This window comes from Sander lucioperca, chromosome 16, assembly GCF_008315115.2.
Source record: "Sander lucioperca isolate FBNREF2018 chromosome 16, SLUC_FBN_1.2, whole genome shotgun sequence".
Lineage (NCBI taxonomy): Eukaryota > Metazoa > Chordata > Actinopteri > Perciformes > Percidae > Sander > Sander lucioperca.
The window spans coordinates 27389895-27410754 of NC_050188.1; the positions used below are offsets into that span (position 1 = coordinate 27389895).

Below are 20860 nucleotides of genomic sequence, written 5' to 3' on the forward strand. Positions count from 1 at the left end.
TTGCGGGCCGTGTTCTAAAGCATTTCCAAGGCTTGATTGATAACCATCTGCTACACCTAGAACTCGACGATTGATCATTTTCAAATCGAATCAAATTTGAAAGAAGGCGATGAGCTAATCGTGAAGACTGCGATTAATCAAATGTGCAATATTTAGTTGAATGTTTGGTTCAACATTCGTTATTCCTCTTTTTATTATTATATCTACTGTTATTTCATATGATAAATGCTAGAATGTTACATATCACAGATTCAATGGTCCATGCTTACTAAAAGAAAAACAGGTATTGCTGGCAATTCATATCCATATTCTCATCCCTGCATAAGAATATAGAGCAGTTTTGATAGTGTCTCATGTTATAACGCTCCATGACGTTTTATCTGTTACACAGTGACTATTGAACTTTAGCTAAACATTTACAAAAATAATCGCAAATCAAATCGTAATTGCAATATCTGGCAGAAAAATCGCAAATCCCATTTTTTCCCCCAAATGGTTGAGCCCTAGCTACACCCCAGAGGAAAGTGGCTTTTTAATGGACAAAGATGGAAGGATGTGGTTTAGCTCTGTGAGTATGTCTGTACAAAGCCGAGTGTGTGTCTGCTACAGTAGCTGTCAACATGTTCAAAGAGCTCGTAGTGATGCTCACAGACTCTCCCTTCACTGACGCACACACACTAAAACGTGGACAAAACAACCAATAGTTTTTTTTTTATTGCCATTGTGCATGAACTTTGACACTGCAGGTTACACAAGAAGTATCATGGAGTGAGTTGGTGAACACTCTGACCTGCCAGTGATGTGCTCTGGTCACTCTCAGTGCTGGTTTTGTATCAGTTGATGGCTTTAACAACAAACTACTTGCTGATCCAGCCCCCATGCTCAAAACCAAAGGAATGCAAGATGAGACGCTTTTTGTGTCAAAGAACGGACAACACAGTTTTTTTTGTTTTTTTTCCTGTTATTGCACACATCTAGTTTACCAATGCCGAGTATAGGTGGGACATTGGGAAAGCCATAGCTCTTGGTAAGGTGCTGACATGTCTTAAGAAAACCACAACATTGCATTGAGCCTCTTTAAAAGCCACATATATACAAAATATGAAAGGAGCGCCAATGCAGGGATTCCTCAAGCGCACCAGATATCAAAATAAATGTGGGTTATGTTTTTCACTCTTGCAAATGAAAGTTGTGGATCATTTACACTTGGGCATAGTGATGCTTGTTCAACAGCCTAGAGAGGATACATGAGATGTTCAGGTTGTGTTGGTTGGTGGGAGCATCAGGGTGCCTACAACAACACAGTAATAACAGACAGACAGACAGTGAGAGGGAGGCAGGCCAGTGTGATCCTTTTATCTGTGCATCAAACACATGAAGGCGCGACCGTATCTGCAAACCAAACATCTCTCGGTGCATTAGCTAGTCTCTCACAGCGATTCAAAGGCTGAGAGATATTTTAGGAATGAATCATCGTGAGTCTATTTATGTCTTGGCTGCTAAAATCACATGGAATGCATTTAATGGAATAGAAATTATCTGGATTATCAGAACAGTCTAAGTTTGGATATGCAGATTGGAGTTAAAAGAGTTGTGCAAACATTCATCATGTATGGCTATAGTTCATTTTAAGCTTGTGCAAATCCAGTGGCTGCATGTACGGTTGCCTAGGACTGGGTATCCAACCTCAATACTTCCCTGGTACTGACAGAAAAGTGCTGCCAGGTCTGTAGCACTAATTATGCAAAACTGTACTAATGTTGAATTCCTACTCAGATTTGTAATGTTCTTTTCTTATTCTTTTATCAGGCAGTGTCTGCTTTTTAAAGCTGCATTAATTGATCTTTTGGCCACTTGGGGGCAGCAGAACAAGCTGAAAACACAACATTAACATATTATTTACCTTATTAACTAGTACATACATAAAACCAAAACAATGAGCTAAAAGAGGCTAAAAAAGCTCAATGGAACGGAGAACTGCAAATTCACTGTGGCCCCTTTCACATTGCACATTTAAGATATAAAAATATTGAATATTGCAGCTTTAAATCATTATTTTTGAAATTGTATTTCAATTTAGATAAGGGTTAAGCTGTATTTTATTTAGGCAAAGTTATTGTGCTAAGTGCAGTAACTGTGTTTAGACAATTTTAAACATTTGAGAACTGCAGCTTGTTTTGTCAAATGAAATCAAATGGGGAGTAGAAGCACAGCAGGCTGTATGTGTGTTACCTGCCCGGTCTTTAGTAAACCGGCTATTGTTGTTCTCTTTGCTAACCCAACATGTTAGGCTAAGGTGTAATTTATTGGGGGATGGGGGGGGATAAAAACCCCCCCAATAATCAAAACTGGGCTGTTCTCGCTTGTTTCAACATTTTTGGTTGCTTTAGTCTGTTTTTGTCACCTTTTTCAATACATGCTGACATGTCGCAGGACCTCCCTAGATAGGTGGAGATCTCAACCCCCCCAAGGTTGAACCCAAAGTTACGCCCTTACCATTAGGGCTGAATGGGCGATGGTAGAGATCTTTCAAACTGGAAATGTCCTGCTCTGTACTTATCTTGGTCCAAATTCTTCAAGGGATTCTCAGCAAAAAAACAAATATTGGCCAATATATTGCTTTTTAAACTCACACAAATTGATATCAGCCTCAGAAATTCCAGTATCGCTCTGGCTCTAGAGACTTGATTTAGTCAGGTTAAGTTGCACAAGAAAACGGCATCTTTGGCTAAGAGAACTGAGGTTTAACTCATCAAATAAGATAAGATTTCAATCTCAGAAAAATGTTTCTACAACTATACCTCCAATCTGCACCTCTAAGGAACCAAATGCTTCAGTTTGATTGTATTTCAATGTTGACGGTGCTGCGGACGTGTCCACCTTTGGTCCCCCGTCAACAGGCTCAGGAGAGCCAATCACCACTGTCTGCAGGCTTAAATATCAGACTGTACATCATCCAAGTCTCTGTCCAGCACGATTCTATCAACACACACACACACACACACACGCACACACGCGCACACGCGCACACGCATACGCATACACAGCCATTAATGCCCTCAGTCACAGTGTGTGTGGTCGGTAGAATACCCCACCACCAGTCAGAGAGGCCAACCATGAGGGGGTGTCCTCTACTTCAACCCTTTACCCTCCGCAGTCAGCTATGGGAATGAGAAAACCAGGAGGAAATGACAGTGAATCTGTTCTGCAGATATTTGTATGGACATACATTCCAAATTACCTGAGTATAGACTCTGATTGTGAAATACCTGAAGCGAGGCCAGATGCAGACACTGTGCAACCAATTTGAGGCCATTTTGTCTTCTTTTTTTTCTTTTCTCTTTGCCCAAATGATTTTTCTCTTTGCATTTGTTTTTTAGACAGGGTTTAACAATGTGACCTGGATAGTGTAAACAGAATCCTGAATAGTACAGCTGTTTTCCCTGTCACATACATAACACAGCAATACACAGTTTAAAACAAGCATTTTTCTTTCTTTTCATAGAGATATATGTGTATATATATATGTTTAGAGAGCTTATTCATACTGTGAATGTTGAAACTGAACACAACACATAATTTAATCAGAAATATACTACCAGTTTAAAATGCATGCCCCTCCCCCCATCCATCGCGCTCCGTATCTTCCCTTCGATGCCTGCATATGATAACCTGTAACCATCGTGTCTTTCCCTGCCAGCACCAGCTCAGACATTACGCAGGACAGAACATTAAGGTGGTGAGTCTTTGTGGTGGGCGGCAGCGGTTATTCGGGACATTGTTGCTACGTCATGCAGAGATAGAAGGGGGGGGTGGAAGGGGTCAGCACAGAGAGACGGAGGCTCCCCCTGGCAGAGCAGAGGGAGGTGTTGGTGGGACAGTCAGTGGTGATGGTTGGCGGTCGCAAGTGTGGATCCCCGGAGTCAGAGGCCAGCTCTGCTCAGGTCTAGCTGATGGCCGGGCTGTCTGTCTGGGGCTCTGCAGTCTCTGAGGGCCAGCCGGGCGGCTCCGGGGGGTCGTCTGTGCTGGTGCTCGCCGAGACCTGAGTGGAGGCCCCGTAGAGCGACGTGGCCCCCTGGGCATCCGAGCCAGAGGCCGCCTCCGCGTTGTCCTCGTCCTCCTCGGGCTCTGAGGCCGGGATGAGGTGCAGGGAGCCGGGGAGTTTGACGGGGCAGAACGCCGAGCCCGTCGGGATGAAGTTGACTTTGTTTTTGTCGGGGCAGGAGAAGAGGGGGACCGACGCCGATGTGGACTGCCTTGAGCTGCAGAGAAACGTCATGCAGTGTCAGTGAGGGGCACACATTCCTAAAGGCAGCAGAGAGGTAGTATCAAACACTCATACCTCATCTCCTCGAAAGCTTTAATCTTCTCACAGCCCTCTGGCGGCTCTCGCTTGAACATGTAGCTGTTGTTGGGTTTGGGCGAGGAGGCAAACTTGGGCAGCGGCGAGCTGCTTCCACTGTCTGTGAACACAGAGATACAGGGCAATCAACACCGGCAGTTATTCTATCACTTCTGGAGCATTCTTTATGTCCACCACTCGGCAATATCATGAAGTAGATGTGCCTGGGGTTACACGATTTTGATTGAAAATCGATCAAAATGAGCTTCCGATTTACTTGCGCTTGTCCGAAGAAAAACAACAACACACAGCACAGCTTACCAGCTAATAGCATGCAGCCAAAGTCACAGGGTATCGTTAGCTTACCGGAAGCCTGCAGCTTAACTATTCCAGATACCATGGATGCTGCCAGAGTCTAAACTAAAGTGGCTAACAGAGCTAACACTGGTGAACAACCCTAGGATTAGCGAGAAAGTCACTAAAAGGAGATGGCTGCGAGTGCTTAATTGAACTAGTGTAAGCTTAGGTTTAAATGTAAAGTGGATAATTAGCCGACAAAAATAACCGAAGCAAGCCGCTTTCAACACAGAAGCGTGTCAGCACGTCAGCCAATCAGGAGGCAGGACAACTGAGCCGGTGTAGCTGGTTTCATTGATTAAAGTGAAAAGCCGCTCCGCATATCCATGATATGTTATGTCCAATTACGTGTTCAATGTAACCAGACTGACGATCAGATCCCCTATCGGCGATCTCTAGTAACCACGATTGGATGATTTGAAAATATTAGAGATCACCCAAGCCTACTGCGACGGGACTCCATGGTGCATTCGCGTGCACCGTGTTAACTTAATGGTGCAATCAATTGCAGTTTGTTAATTTTGAGAAAGTCAAACGGTTGCAAAGTACCCTTCTGCCATCTAATGGTTCTTATTGTTGTTATGGGTTGGTGTGTTGTATCTTATTTTGGTAGTCTGCTTCTGTTCTGTATTTTGCTCAGTTTCCTGTTTTATTTTGATAGTTTGGTTTTCTGTCTTGTCTAGTCTGTTTTACTTTATGTCTTGTGTTTTCCCGCCTTTTTTGATTGTTCTGCCCAGCCCTAATGTGTTCCACCTGTTTCCCAGCCTTGTGTCACCTGTCTTGTGTTTCCTCGTTACCCTGTGTATTTAGTCTTTGTCTCCCCCCTGTCTGCTGTCAGATCATTGTGTGTGTTTGTGTTGGTTGCTGTCGTGTTTCTCTGTGTCAATTTTCTGTGCTTCTTATATTTTCCGATTTTTGTATTTTCCTTTGTTTTTTGATTCCTTTTTTTCTACGTTCTGGATTTTGTTTTTTGCCTGCTGCAGTCTCAGGACTCCCTTGGTTCATTTTTGTATTGTGGTCTAATAAATCCTCAACTCCAACTTCCTTGTGCCTGCCTGCCTGCTCTCTGCAATTGGGTCCAATTATTCCCTGCAACATAACAATTGTGGCACTGGCATCCCTGTTGTGATGTTTAAATCAAAAATTGAACGGAATCGTGGATTTGGATAATTGTAACACCCCTAGCAACAACCCACACTTGATTTGTTGTTGAGTAATTGTTGTGGACAAACAAATTCCATGAAGAGACCAAAACCAACAATGTGTTAGTCCATCTGTCAATGCTTTGACTTTCCTAACCTGTCTGTGGTACTCAGCACTAAGGCCATTGGTTTCTACTCAGGACATACATAGGCCTACATCTTAAACAGGACGAGGTCAAAGCCCAGTATATGGCTGGACCATGTATGGTCAACGTGTGTCACAGAGGAAGAAGATGCACCAGGCTTTGATACACACACAATACTTGTCAGTAGGATACATTCATTGTTGGTTTGGTCTGCATATGGGATTTGTTGGCAAGGAGAAACATATACAATATGACCAAGCTTATCTTTCAAATATTGATATTCTGTGCACATTAGCTACAATAATATGTCACAGCTAATAAAACCGCTGTGACAAGAGGAGCCAAATTGACAACAGATTACTCAACACACTGTACTGTGTCACTCAAAGTGCTCATCACAGTGTGAGCACTCATTATAAGAAGTCCATCTTTTAAGCAGCAAAAGTAACATACTAGCTCAACTTAGCCTGCCTTCAGCCCTGTAGCAGAAAAAAAATGTATTTGAAATGTAGCTAATAATGCCTCAGCTGCTTATAGAATATAGGCTATATGAGTAAAAATATCAAACTAAGGCAGTGAATATAATACCGCTACATAACACTGCTGTGGGATATAACATGGAAAGACTATATATTCAGTCTACACTTGATTTAAGTTAATGCATCCCTTTCTAAAAATGCTTTTTTTCAGGGATCCACCAGAAACATGGTTATAACTGGACTGGTCTCACAACATGAACCCAGTGACCCATTTACTTGCCCATCATGTCAATGAGTATTTTTACATGCACACTAATATTCCCCCATTATTCCTAATATGACAGTATTCCGAATTTGATTCAGGTCATGCAAACAGCCCATTCAGTTTGGGTATTCTGAATAAGGCCTTTTTCCAAATTTAGCATTTTTTAAAATTATTATTATTTTCTGAATAGGACATGTGGGATATTACGGTATTATTTGGGTTTTAAAAGCATTTTTTGGACATTTATACAGCGCATTCAAAATATGCGTCTCAATCAGGGTTTCTTACTGCAGTTTGCGACAGCTTACAGCCTCTTGCCTGTTTACGGCTTACGGTCAGCTCTATGCGTTGCTATGGTTGTTGTACACAAACCAACCAACCAACAGTTCCTCTCATTAGCCATGTAAACAGCTTAGTCTGAATATTGACTTTTTCGGAATAAGGGCTAAAATGATGTTCTGTACCTTTATCCCGGTCGTACAGTAGATCCTCTGTGGAGTAAGGACTGCCGTCGTGTGATCCTGGTGGGCAGGCCGGCGAGGGGCAGGGCGACAGGCTGGAGCAGCTGCTGGACCGGCCGGGGGCTGAGGGAGTCTGGGTGTCCACGCTGCGGGTGCTGCTGCTGCGCTGCTGGGGAGGGAAGGGGGCCCGCCGCCCATCGGGAACCTCCAGGGACTGCAGAGTCCGACAGGAGAGACAGCACGGAACAAGAACAGGATTCATGATTGCAATGTCAAAGCCAAACCCCCCCCATTTGTGAGACTACTGCACGCTAGGGCTGGGACAATATGCTTTTGTCCTGATTCAATTCTTTCACGATCCGATTCGATTTATATTGCGATAGTATTGAGTATTGCGATTTTCTTTTCCTTCTTTAACAAAAACAAAAGTTGAATAATACACTTCTAGAGACAATATATCATGAAACGTTCTTAATAACTATTTATTTCATTTGTAAAGAAGTACATAACATGGATTTTCAGCTTTCGCTCTGTTTTGCTGGAAACGGATATGATGTAGTCGCTGTCGGCGGTACCGTAGAAACAGAAAATATTTAGTGAATTATTAGTAAAAGAAAATCGATTCCAGGGAAAATAATCAATTTAAAAAATTGTCGCAAAAAAAAAATATCTGAATTCTGTGTCAGAGTAACACACAGGTTTACTGATACTCTGGGTTAACAAACGTATGAACTGAAATGAAGCGGAGCCCCACCTTGAGCTCCTCCTTCTCTCCGTTGTCTTTGATGAAGACCTTCTCCAGCTCGTGGTTGATGCCCTCCATGCTGCTGGGCACCCTGGAGATGGAAGGCTTTGGCACTGTGATGTTGGACAGCGGCATCTGGGCGGACTTCGACATGGAAAACTGCTGCAGAACACACACAGATACAGGGTGTTTGATTAGGAAAAAGTGTGTCCTCCTTTCCACCTGGCCAAGGCTTTTGGTATATGAACTGTTGCCAATTCTGATACAATGTGAGGTGTTGTATTTATAGCAGTGAATACACTGTAGAATGTATGTATGAGTAAGGGGCTGGAATAAAGCAAATGAGGACGGATTCAAACATCTCCACCTGAATCTCGTCCTAATTTTTAAAGAATGGCTTCATACGTCACATAATTCTCATGTTGTGTTAAGACCATGGAATGCACCCATTCCATGCAATACACTGGATACTAATACTAGAGTCTCACATTGCCAGACCTTCCTCCACAGCGCTGCGGAGGAGGGTCTGGCTAGTCCTCACAGCATTCCTGGATGGGAGAAAAATCTGCTCTGGTTTATTGCCATTTCTTTAAACCAATCACAATCGTCTTGGGTGGTGCTAAGCGCCGGACGGAGCCACGGTGCCTCTGCTAAATAGTCTCAGGAAGGAACTTGTTTTGGTGGAACGTGTATGTTCAAAAGTAGTTTTAGTCGTGCAACAGAAAACTCAGTTTGGACAGATAGTCTAGCTAGCTGTCTGGATTTACCCTGCAGAGATCTGAGGAGCAGTTAACCATAGTCCTCACAAATCCACCAGAGGTTAGAACGCCAACACAAAGACATCCGGCTGAAAAGAGTTCTTTCTACCACAGCTTCCCTGTCACTCTGTCAGAGTGACACATTTTTGTGTGGCAAAACATAAACACCAGAATAGATAAGATGCAGCAAGAGCAATGAAGACTGATCACAAAAGAGCCTTCAGATGACAGTGTTGTCTCAGTGTGTTTCCAACTTTGAGAAATTGTTTTGAGAAACTGTTTTCCGTCAGAACGTTTAGAGATTTTAACATTTCTGGCCGCACTTGAAAGCAGCTTCATTTCACCGAGAAAAAGAGAAAGAAAAGAGATGGAGGGACTGAGGAAACATTTAGCTGTTACACAAACTCCTGGGCAGTTCAGTGCTAGCTTTTTTGTCCCTCAGAGTTTTAAACTTTCTTGTGGCAGCGATAGAGACAGTGATGTTTCCTGTTTCCTGTACGGGACTCTCTCACCGCCTCAGGACGGTGTGCCGCTGCGTTGTTTTCCAGCTCCCCTCTGCGGCGTCACGCGCTGGAGGATTTGGCGTCACCTTTGACCTTTTTAACTTTGGTTGACTTTTGTAGACGCCTAAACGCACTACCACCATTCAAAATGAATGGAAAGACCTGCATTTTTGCCAGACCATGTGATGAGCGCCTGAGTGTGTGAACGCAGCCTTAAATGGGATTTATGGTCCTGCTGAGGCTCCACTGCGAGCTTTCTCCGTAGCGTACATAAACGGCCTGAAGTTTATACTTGTGCATTGGTGTGTGTTGATCTCTTTAACAGAATAGCAGGTCTGGCATGTGTGTGTGTGTGTGTGGTAGAGAGAGTGACGGTGATTAGCTTAGGAGTGAGTCCCGACTCTAGAGTCATAGTGAGAAACAAAGTGTCTCCCCTGTTCTTTCTGACCACGGTGGTAAATCTGGAGCAGGAGAAGTTAACCCTCTCCTTGATTTCATCTTGTTTATGGAGAAGGAGAACCAGGAAATGAGTCGGGGGAAATACAACGCCACCAAGCAACGGCCAAACGGACCAATCACAGTTGTTGTGGTCTGCGTCGCCTCGAGGTGTAGTTATATTTTTTGAGAGGTGCACGTCATGCTACGGCGTAGGATCCGTATTTCCACATACCTACGTACGTACCCACGTGTCAATTTAACGCAGAAGCATAAATTGGCCTTTAGTCTCTCAAAATGTAACTTTACAGGAGTTTGCAGAATAGAGAGCAGACAGAGATGTGTGGCCATCAACGGTAACGACAGACAGGAAATACACTAGAGGGAACAGCGCTTTGGCTGGTTTTTATCATATTCTTGTTATAAAACACATTTCGGAAGTTACTAGTGGATTATCACTGTTGACTGATTAAGATTTTTATACAATTCATAATACATTCTGCAACAACTGCCCAATAAATAAATATATCGTCTAGAAAGCAACAGGGCCTCCTCGCTTCCAGTCTCTAGAGTCGATAAGCCTGCCTATTAGGTTTTTTTCCCCTTGAAATATGTCTGAAAAACCTCTTATTTCCGAGGTCGAGACTTTAAAATGCCGATATACATTCACAACAGCAGATGTCGCCAAACAGCAAGCCACGTGGCAGCGAGGATGATGGAGCCGGTGGAACCAGAGCATGGGAGTAGGCCTGGGACTACTACTACATAGTGGTCTTATTGTGCTGGTTTTTTTATATTATCGTGGTTTCTTTTAATAACCGCAATGACTAACATTAGCTAAGGTGCTAAGGGGTATGACTGTTGATGGTAATTGTTGATTTTGTTTAGATTTGCCAAATTATAATTACATAAGTTGATTAAATAACTATCACCACCCTTCACCTTTTTTTCTTTCAGAGGACTATATATTTGTATTATTATTTCACCTGACCCTAAACATGTTCATAGCAACAAAAATGACAAGGGGAAGATACATTTAGAAAAAATGTTTTATGATTATAAAGAGCCATTTTTTACGTCATAGGCTGCGTACTTGTGTTTTTATATTATTTGGGTCACATGATAGTGATATAATTCAAAGATTTGTTAAAAAAGAAATAAATAATTAAATATTTTAAAATTTGACTGAAAGAGATTATATTGTTGATTGCAATTATTTCTGAGACAATTAATTGAACAGCAACATTTGGAACTGTTCCAGCTCTACACAGTGAGAGTGAACTGCGGCTCAGGCTGTATGTTTCTGTCTGAACCAGAGAGTAGGAACCGAGTCTGACAAGAACCCGACAGGCATGCTGTTTTTTCTCTCTTTTTAAGACAGGAAAGGGGGGAGAGAGAGGGGGGACGACATTCAGCAAAGGACCACAGGGTGGAATCCAAAGTACCCCCAGGTTTCCACAAGTTAAATTTAAGACTTTTTAAGACCTCTTTAATACCATTTAGAATGGAATTTAACACCAACTTCATGAACACACTGGCAAAAGTATGAAGGATATAATGGAATATCAGAAAGGGTTTTAGGCTATAAAAACTTGCATTCTCACCTAAAGTGAACTGAACTCTAGTTAACAGAGACCTCCGTTTTTGGTCCGCACCAGAGTTGGAATGAGTTTTCTTCTTTAAATGTCCCATGGCATGAAAATTTCACTTTATGAGGTTTTTTAACATTAATATGTGTTCCCCCAGCGGCTAGAAATGGTGATAGGTGTAAACCGAGCCCTGGGTATCCTGCTCTGCCTTTGAGAAAATGAAAGCTCAGATGGGCCAATCTGGAATCTCCTCCTTATGATGTCATAAGGAGAAAGGTTATCTCCCCTTTCTCTGCTTTGCCCGCCCAGAGAATTTGGCCCGCCCATGAGAAAGAGAGACATCATGGCAGTTGGTCAAGGCCACACCCCCAACCTCCACCTTGCTCCCCTATATAAAAGAGACTTCAGATACAGTATTAGGGGACCACTAAGGCCTATATAAAAGAGACTTCAGATAAAAGCATCCAAAAAGCAAGTCATAGGACCTTTAACATGTCAGTCAGTCAGTCTGACATTAGTCTCGCTTTGCCAGACCCTCCTCCAAAGCGCACTGAAGGTCTGGCTAGTCCACACAGCATTCGGGGATGGGAGGAAAACATGCTCTGGTTTAATGGCATTTCTTTAAACCAATCACAATCGTCATGGGCGGTGCTAAACTCCGCACAGAGCCGCTGCAAAATAGTTGTGCGAGAGAAAACTCAGATTGGACAGATAGTCTAGCTAGCTGTCTGGATTTACCCTGCAGAGATCTGAGGAGCAGTTAACCATAGTCCTCACAAATCCACCAGAGGTTAGAACACCAACACAAAGAAAGAGGAATGAGACGGAAAATACATGCTTTCGATGTAATTTCCTGCAGCACCAGAGCAATCCCGGAAGTGGAACGCGAAGGATATAGACTAGTCTGACATTTATTTCATTTGTAAAGAAGAACATAACATGGATTTTCTGCTTTCAGAAAACGGATATGATGTAGTCGCCGTCAGCGGTACCGTATAAAACAAAAATATCTTTGATACATTTTTTTTTTTTTTTTTAAATCACAATTTTTTCCCCCCCACCCCTAGTGCACACATACCAGACTCCCTTAAATTGATGCTACTTTCTACAGATACATGTCTTCTACTATGGGTGTATTTTGCAATATTTACAAATCAGTTTATTTGAAGAACATTACCTGAACGTGGCTGGCTGTGGAGGTGTGGTTGGTAGTGCTGGTGAGGGCGGTGTAGGTGATGGTGTTGCACTGCAGGGGGGACAGTCGCTCCTTGTCTTTACTGTGGCGTCCCCCTTGTTTACTGCGATGGAGCTGATGCCGGAGCTTCGCAATCTGCCGGAATCACACAGGAGAGCAGGAGGAGACAGAAGACGGAAGAGAGACATAAACATTAAGCAGGCAGGTCCATACATAGCTCTAAAATAAAAATGTTTCCTGCAGCATCAGACGTTGTGTTCACAGTCATGCTGCTGTGTGATCTCTGCAACTGTGCTAGCAGCTGCTGCTCCTATCAAAAACACTGGCTCTTTTATACTGAGAATGTAATGACAGTGGTCCGGGAAGTAGGGCTGCACCATATGAGGAAAATATCTAATTGCGATTGTTTTGACTGATATTGTGATTACGATATGATTCACGAAATTGGGAATGATCATTTTTTGTATCAATATTCTCATTTTCATTGAAAAATATTAAAATAATAAATAAAAAAAAATTAATATGGCATGATTATTGCTGAAGCTTAGATTGGGCCCAAAAAAATCAAGCCCGACCCGACCCTACCTGAGCCCGTGCACGTTGTGTCCGAGCCCAGCCCGGCCCAGCCCGACACATTAACTGTAATTATGAGCCCAAGCCCGATTTAAACCCAACATTTTTTTTAATACGTGGGCCGTTATAACTGACGTTCTCAAATACAATTCTGAGTTGTTTGAACTACAGAAATCTGTTTAGAATTATCTTAATGAATATTGCAACAAGGACGAAGCATGTAAACTGCATTGTTTGTTTATTCAGAACGGAATGGATCCGAATGAAGAAACTAAAAAAATAAAAACCTCAACGCATTTCTTCTGTGAGGGCTTGCCTCGCCCTCAGGGGTATGCTTGGAGAAGTAACAAAAGAAGACATTGAAGGATGACTATCATCTTTTCTGCCATGGCAAGCCTGCTTCATGTGTCTGTTCATCGTCCCTGTTTGCCGCACTTAATGCACTCGACAAAGCCAACACATATGTTGTCACTGCCCATGACTTGTTTAAAAAGGTTCCATACCTCTGACTTTCCTCCAAACTTGCTCAAAGTTAATTCTCCTGTTTTTCTTTTTTTCTTTACATCTTCAAGCTCCATGTTGCACTTAAGCTACACCATATTTTATTTGGACCTGTTTTTGTTCATATGTGTGTGTGTGTGTATATATATATATATATATATATATATATATATATATATATATATATATATATATGCGCATCTGCTTTTGCAGAGGTTGCATCACTTCCCATAACAAACTCCGTCAGACTAAAGTTACGTCACATACACACGTTGCCCACATGGCCACCTGTCTTAAAGGGGAAGGGTCGGCCAGTAACAATCATTTTTGGTAAATGCCCATCTGTATGCGGATGACATAGTGCTGTATCATGTTGCTGATTCTGTTCATCTAGCAACTGAAAACTTACAACGGTCCTTTGATATTCTGCAAGAGGCTCTTAAAGACCTAAGACTTGTCTAAACACTGATAAAACAAAGTTTATGCTTTTGTTTTCCAGAGCCAGAGCTATAGATTATTCTAACCTTAATATTCCACTATGAACAGACCTCCAGTTGAGAGTCACTGAATATAAATATCTTGGCATCTGGATTGATGAAAAGCTCTTCTTCAAATTTCACATTGATAATCTTTTATGCAGACTCACAGAAACAAAAACGTTCCCATGTTTTGCAGGAAAAGGGTTGTTGAGGCAGTTTTCATGTCTGTCTTACACTATGGTGATGTAATTTATAGACATGCATCATTTTCAACTCTTAAATCTCTGGACTCAGTCTATCACTCTGCCTTAAGATTCCTGGTCATGGCCATGGTACAAATCATTGTATTTTATATGTAAGTGTTGGGTGGTCTTTTCTCCAAGAAAGACACTGGTATCTCTTTATGTATAAGGATCTTATTGGAAAACTGCCATCTTACCTTACACAACTTCTCTGTTACTCAGGGACATTATCAGACTTGCTCTGCTGACTGGCTTTTACTTCATGAGCTCGGTCTGAACTTGGAAAAACTGCCTTTAGTTTTAGTGCCCCTGACTCCTGGAAAAAATTACAGCACTTTCTTAAAATTAACTCAATTGTGCATTTTGGACAATTTTGAAATTTGGTTGTAAACCTGCAACCTTCTACTTGTAACTGCTTTAGATAATTGTATTTTTTTTTGCATCCCTATTATCCTAATGTATTTATCAAAATCTTATTCAAATTCTTATGATTGTACTTTCTGTGTTGTTGTTCTGTATTTGTGTCTGTAATAATGAGTTGATGACATTGTAAATGAGGGTCACGCCTCAATGATCTCTCGATGATAAATAAAGGTTGAACAAATATACTCTGTTACAAGATTTTCTTTTTATTTAGCTACTTATTTGTTAGTCTATGGTTGTTGTTTTTCCCTTGTCTGTGGGGGGTTACTTTGTTGTGTTCTGCTGTGCTTGTATCTTGTTTGTCAAACAGAAAAGCTATCCCCTATCCCATTATGTATGTGGGGTGTAGCCAGACCTTACTCCACAGCGCTGTGGAGATGGAGCTGGCAATGCCAGACTAAAGCAGGGCTGAAACGATTCCTCAAGTAACTTGAATAATTTGATTACTAAAAAACCTTGATGCAAAATGATTTGCCTCGAAGCTTCGTTTAATCAATGTTACCAACGTTGTATCGCTCACTGTGTTTCCGCACGGATGATTATTACGGTCGCACACCGGGCATGTGATGTGAAGATTTACGGTGCAGATTACAAAATGAAGAAAGAGAGCGTAAATAGTGAGGGGCTAGAAGAGACAGGCTGGGGAAAACGACAGAAAGTGTCCAAAGTTTGGAATCAGTTCAAACGTAATTAAAACGAAAACTCTGTAGAGTGTGTCTACTGCAAAACCGAACTAGCTTACCACAATAATATCACAACGTCAATGCTTCAGCATCTCAACAGAAAACATTGAGTCTAACTTAATCATCCATTCCAGGAAGCGGACCCGACAAAAGTAAATCACAGAGTCGTATGGACGATGAAACTACACCAATCACACCAACTACCAAAAACGGAAAAACAGCTGATTGTTGAGCACCACTCTCTCTCTCCCTCTCTCTCTTCACGGAGAAACAGCTGATCAACGATCTACTAGCATGAGTGTAACAGAGCTGTGTGACATTGTAATCAAATATATAAATGAAAGTAGGTTGAGTATAACTAATATTTACATATAGGCCTATATACAGATCAGTCTCAGGTTGAAACTTGTAGTTTTGCACAACTTAAGGTCATGTTTATGTATGTTTAATGTAGGCCTTAGTTGGAGGTTGTTATTGCATTTCAGAAAATGTTTTCTTTAAAAACAATGTAATATGGCACTTAAATGCACTTAATGTTTAGTTTTTTTGAGAGATGATATTGTAAGCAATGTAGGCAATAAACATGTAGCTTTTTTCCTGAAAATTAAACCAAACTATTGTATATTATTGCTCTTCAATAAAACAAAAGTATTTCTTATCCGATTACTCGATTAATCGATGGAATAATCAATAGAATACTCGATTACTAAAATAATCGATAGCTGCAGCCCTAGACTACAGCAATTATGACATGCATTGCAACAATTGATAATGTTATTAGTAGACAAATCAAAATGTCTGCTTTGCAGGGGCATCCTGATTGTCTTCCTCCTTTTTCTCAATAGGAAGTAAAGCTACAAAATGGAGATGCATTCCTTTGACCCAATACAAGTCCACCAGATGTCACTGTTCCCAGTGCATCACCTGCACAGTCAGAGACAGGTTTTTTCAACAAAAACCTTCACAGTTTTTATATATATATATATATATATATATATATATATATATATATATATATATATATATATATATATATATATATATATATATATATATATACAGATAGTGGGGGGTGTGTGTGTGTGTGTGTGTGTGGGTGATTCCCAGCCCTTTAGGACATGTCCATACATGTTCCCTCCCTCACACAGTTGTGACACTGGCCTTCTTGACTGTGGCAACACAACACATGTGCACACAATGCAGGCTCTGTCTGAAACTGGCTGTTATGTGATCCCTAAATTTGGGCCACTGAACAAGTTACACAGTGCAGTCCTGCAAGTTTTGGTCTCCTTTTTCACTCAGGCACTACACTTCTCAGGTTTTCTGCAACATACAGTGGAGTGCCTGTCTGTATAACACACACTGCTGGAGCTCTGACATTACACTGCAGCTCAATATTTTACATAGCAACACTATGGATTAGTTAAACACACAAATAGGTTCTGCTAAAAATCAGAAAGATGCAACTGAAAATCAGTTCAGTATCAGCGCTTCGGACAAAACAAGGGTTTTGAAGATGTCCCCTTGGTCTTTGATACATCTCACTTTGCCAGACCTTCCTCCACAACGCTGTGGAGGAAGGTCTGGCTAGTCCACACAGCATTCCTGAATGGGAGAAAAAACGTGCTCTGGTTTATTGGCATTTCTTTAAACCAATCACAATCGTCATGGGCGGTGCTAAGTGCTGGACAGAGCCACGGTGCCTCTGCAAAATAGTCTCGGGAAGGAACTTGTTTTGATGGAACATGTGTACGTTCAAAAGTAGTTTTAGTCGTGCAACAGAAAACTCAGATTGGACAGATAGTCTAGCTAGCTGTCTGGATTTACCCTGCAGAGATCTGAGGAGCAGTTAACCATAGTCCTCACAAATCCACCAGAGGTTAGAACGCCAACACAACCAAAAAGAGTGACATCCGGCAGATTTCTGGCAGATCGAGAGCAATCCCGGAAGTGGAACTTCGTGGATATAGACTAGGTCTTTGAGAACTTGTGATGGGCATTTTTCAGTTAGGTGACATTTTATACAATCAATCGATTCAATGGAAAAGATGTCTTTTTCATATAACCACAATATAACTATATATTGTTATCACATGACCAACGTTTCACAATGAGGGCAGGTGGTGAAATCTGAGCCAGTTCCATTCACTGAGAGAAGATTAACCTAATTGGTTAATTAATGACCCTTTCAGCTTAGATTATTTTTCTACATACACTATAAAAAACACTAACTACAGTAACAGAAGGCAGAAAGCCTCATACTTAAAAATAAGACTGACAAAATAAATACAATTCAATAATGAATAAAAACCCCACCCCTAAAACATAATCATAAACAGAGTGTGTGGGTGTGTGAGTGTGTGTGTGTGTGTGTGTGTGTGTGTCGTTTAATATTTCTGTTGTTAGCATCCTTTATCAAACACCATTTCCCATAAGTTAAAGAGCATTGTGGGTCACCAGATGGACGAGCTTGATGTCACCACCAAAGCCGAGAGGGCTGAACAGTGTAGCAGTGGTTCCCAAACTTTTTCATATCAAGGACCCCTAAACTGACCTGAATTACACCACGGACCCCCATTTGATAAGATTTCGTCCCAGGGTCCCCCATCTAATTTAGATGTTTTATTACAGAATTTGAATAAAACCCATGATCAAATGTCATTGTGTTACTTAGGATGCTGGGGAACCCCTGGAACTCCCTCCAGGACCCGTGGTTTTTGGAATCACTGGTGTACTCTGTGTTACTATTTCACCATCAGTTTTAACACAACTATGACATAACAGACGACTCAAGTAATGGTGCGTTCCATTTGTACTCGGAAACACGGCCCCTGAAGTCATTTTTCAGAGTTGGGAAGTCGGAGAACCTCACAGTACCCCGAGCAAGCCGACCTCAAAATCAAACATGGTTGCTCCGTGCATCAACAGTAGTGAAAGCTGTAGTAATATACCATTTATTAACATTATTGGGGGAATTACTGGAATTGTTGAGTCTTTGTAAATTATAGAGTGTGGTCTAGACCTACTCTATCTGTAAAGTGTTTTGAGATAACTCTTGTTATGATTTGATACTATAACTAAAATTGAATTGAATAGCACTTCTGCCTTATTTGTGTATCATTAAATCAGTCGTACACAAAGTACAGTCCAACTTCTATCTGTGCACATGTTGCTACAGTGTTTGTATGAGCAAAAAACAGCCTAATGCGTTTTTATCAATTGGTATTGCTAACAATGGCTAACCTGGCTAGAGCTAACCCCACAATGGAATCCGACGTAGTTTAATGGAATGTGGTCCACTCGGGTGTGACGGCATTCCCAGCTCCGGTTTTCGACCTTTGAGGTAAATCAAACACACTATTAGACAGGAGTGGTATTAGTGTTTCGACTAACATAAGCATACCCAGCAGAGCCATTCGGTGTTACTATTTCAACATCAGTTTAACCCAACTATGACAGGAGAACCCTAACCCTGACAACTAAAGTTAGTGTTTGCATTGACTAAGACAAGGTTTGCTTTGACTAAACAAAGACACACCTACTCTGGCATACTGTGACTCAGATCCAGACTGGATTAAACAGATAAGTCAGATTATGCACTCTAATATCCATGCTAATATTTCTGCAGTTCTTTTAAGCAGCTGAACTGCTCAGGTCTGTGCCCTCTCCTCTTCCTCCCTATAGCTTGTCTATTGACATCTGTGGAATCTGTGTCAGCGCTGCTTCTCTGCAGCCCTGTAACTCAGTAACGTGCCTGTGCACACATTAGTGAGGGCTGAGCTGTCATCCGGGCTGGTCCTTATTGTTTCCTTTGCTGCAGGAGGCGGAGAGGAGCCAGCTGGGACTTGGCTGACCATAAATTGCAGCGGGGTTATGGCCATTGCAAAGAGGGGAAGTGGGTAGTTAAGAGTGAGATAGCGTTATCTGCCACCTCCCTGCTGCTGCAGCGTATCAGCAGGGTGGAGCTGAGAGGGGCAGATAGTGCCCCGCCGGGTGCAGCTTCAGAGGCTGTCTGTCGCTGCTGTAAACCATCAGCACCATATAGACGTATACCAAACTAGTGAGATTGTACAGCCTTAAGTTCATTCACTACGGTTTCGTCTCTTCTGCCATATACAAAACTTCGGTAGGTCTGATAGAATTTACCATATTTAGTCAAGGGTGTCATGTGTTACGACCGGCTAAGCTAACAGGGCTCGTTTTCCCTACTTGTTGCGTTTAACATGAGGATGAGACCAACTAGCCTGGGTGAGTGCACGTCTTCCCTACTTCTAAAAGGTGCTGTGCAGCGTCAGATCAACTCACGCAGAAACTGCATGGTCGGAAGGCCTCAGAATGGTCGGAATAGTCTCGCTTTGCCAGACCTTCCTCCATAGCACTGCGGAGGAGGGTCTGGCTGGTCCACACAGCATTCTGGGATGGGAGGAAAACCTGCTCTTCTTTATTGGCATTTCTTTAAACAAATTACAATCGTCTTGGGCGGGGCTAAGCTCGGTAAAGGAACTTGTTTTTTTTAAATTTTTAAAAGTAGTTTTAGTCGTGCAAGAGAAAACTCAGATTGGACAGATAGTCTAACTAGCTGTCTGGATTTACCCTGCAGAGATCTGAGGAGCAGTTAACCATAGTCCTCACAAATCCACCGGAGGTTAGAACGCCAACACAAAGGAAGAGGAAGGGGACGGATATCCGGCCGAAAAGCGTGACATCCGGCGGAATTTCCAGCGGCACCGGAGCAATCCCAGAAGTAGAACGTCGTGGATATAGACCACGGTCGGAAAGACGGCTGCTGGCCTTGGTACCCTCCTTCAGTTGACAGCGACCAGCTCCCCCGTGAGCTGCTCCGGCGTCGTCTCTCTCTGGGCATGGCCAGCCCCAGCTCTTTCTCGTTGCATTCGTTTAGGTTTTAAAAAGGTGTATTCACTAGAGATGTTCCGATACCAGTATCAGAACAGCCTTTGATACTGCCTAAAATGCTGGTATCAGTCTCGGAAAGTACTGGAGTTTACGCACCGATCTGATACCATGTAATTCAGCCCAGAAGAAAATCTACTTTAAAGTAGATTATTTATGTTCTTTTTCCGTTATGACTGACCGTCAAACTGAATACTAAAAGAAAGTTCTACGATGTTCATGTTTCACAAAAAGTTTAACCTCAGCCAGGCCGGCAACAATGATAGAAATCGTATCATATTCATACAGGGATAGTAGTATACAGCTGATAAAACATAATAAATGATATGACACACTGGTTATCTGATCAGTAATCGGTATCGGCCAATACGCAAATTCATGTATCAGAATCGGTAAGCAAAAAATGGTATCGAACCAATTCTAGTATTTACAAAAGACTGGTTGTGGGACAACAACAAAGCAAAGTCTTTATCGTCGGAACAGTCTTTCTCAGTGTTTCTACATGTGGTAGCGTCTGGTTTGCAACCCGTCAGCGTGAGGCTGTTTCCCACTGCTTCTAGCTGCAAGCAATCTCCTCAATCAGCCTCCGTCATGAATTTCCCATGCAAACATGCGCATCTGGCTTGTCAAG

At 42.0% G+C, this 20860-nt stretch overlaps 1 protein-coding gene across 3 annotated transcripts in view; it reads right to left on the bottom strand.

Annotated features, from left to right (window-relative positions):
- Nucleotides 1–685: 685 nt before the first annotated feature.
- The window catches only part of glcci1a (glucocorticoid induced 1a), a 37434-nt gene continuing 17259 nt past the window's right edge, over nucleotides 686–20860 (bottom strand). For 2 of the 3 annotated variants that reach the window (XM_031279314.2, XM_031279312.2), the window contains 5 exons: nucleotides 12400–12552; nucleotides 7947–8099; nucleotides 7196–7406; nucleotides 4343–4463; nucleotides 686–4262 (listed from right to left, as the gene is read on the bottom strand). In XM_031279314.2, the coding sequence (XP_031135174.1) occupies nucleotides 3947–4262; nucleotides 4343–4463; nucleotides 7196–7406; nucleotides 7947–8099; nucleotides 12400–12552 (954 nt within the window). In that variant the 3' untranslated portion in view covers nucleotides 686–3946. The remainder of the gene's footprint in view (nucleotides 4263–4342; nucleotides 4464–7195; nucleotides 7407–7946; nucleotides 8100–12399; nucleotides 12553–20860) is intronic. The other variant, XM_031279313.2, reaches the window with a different exon arrangement.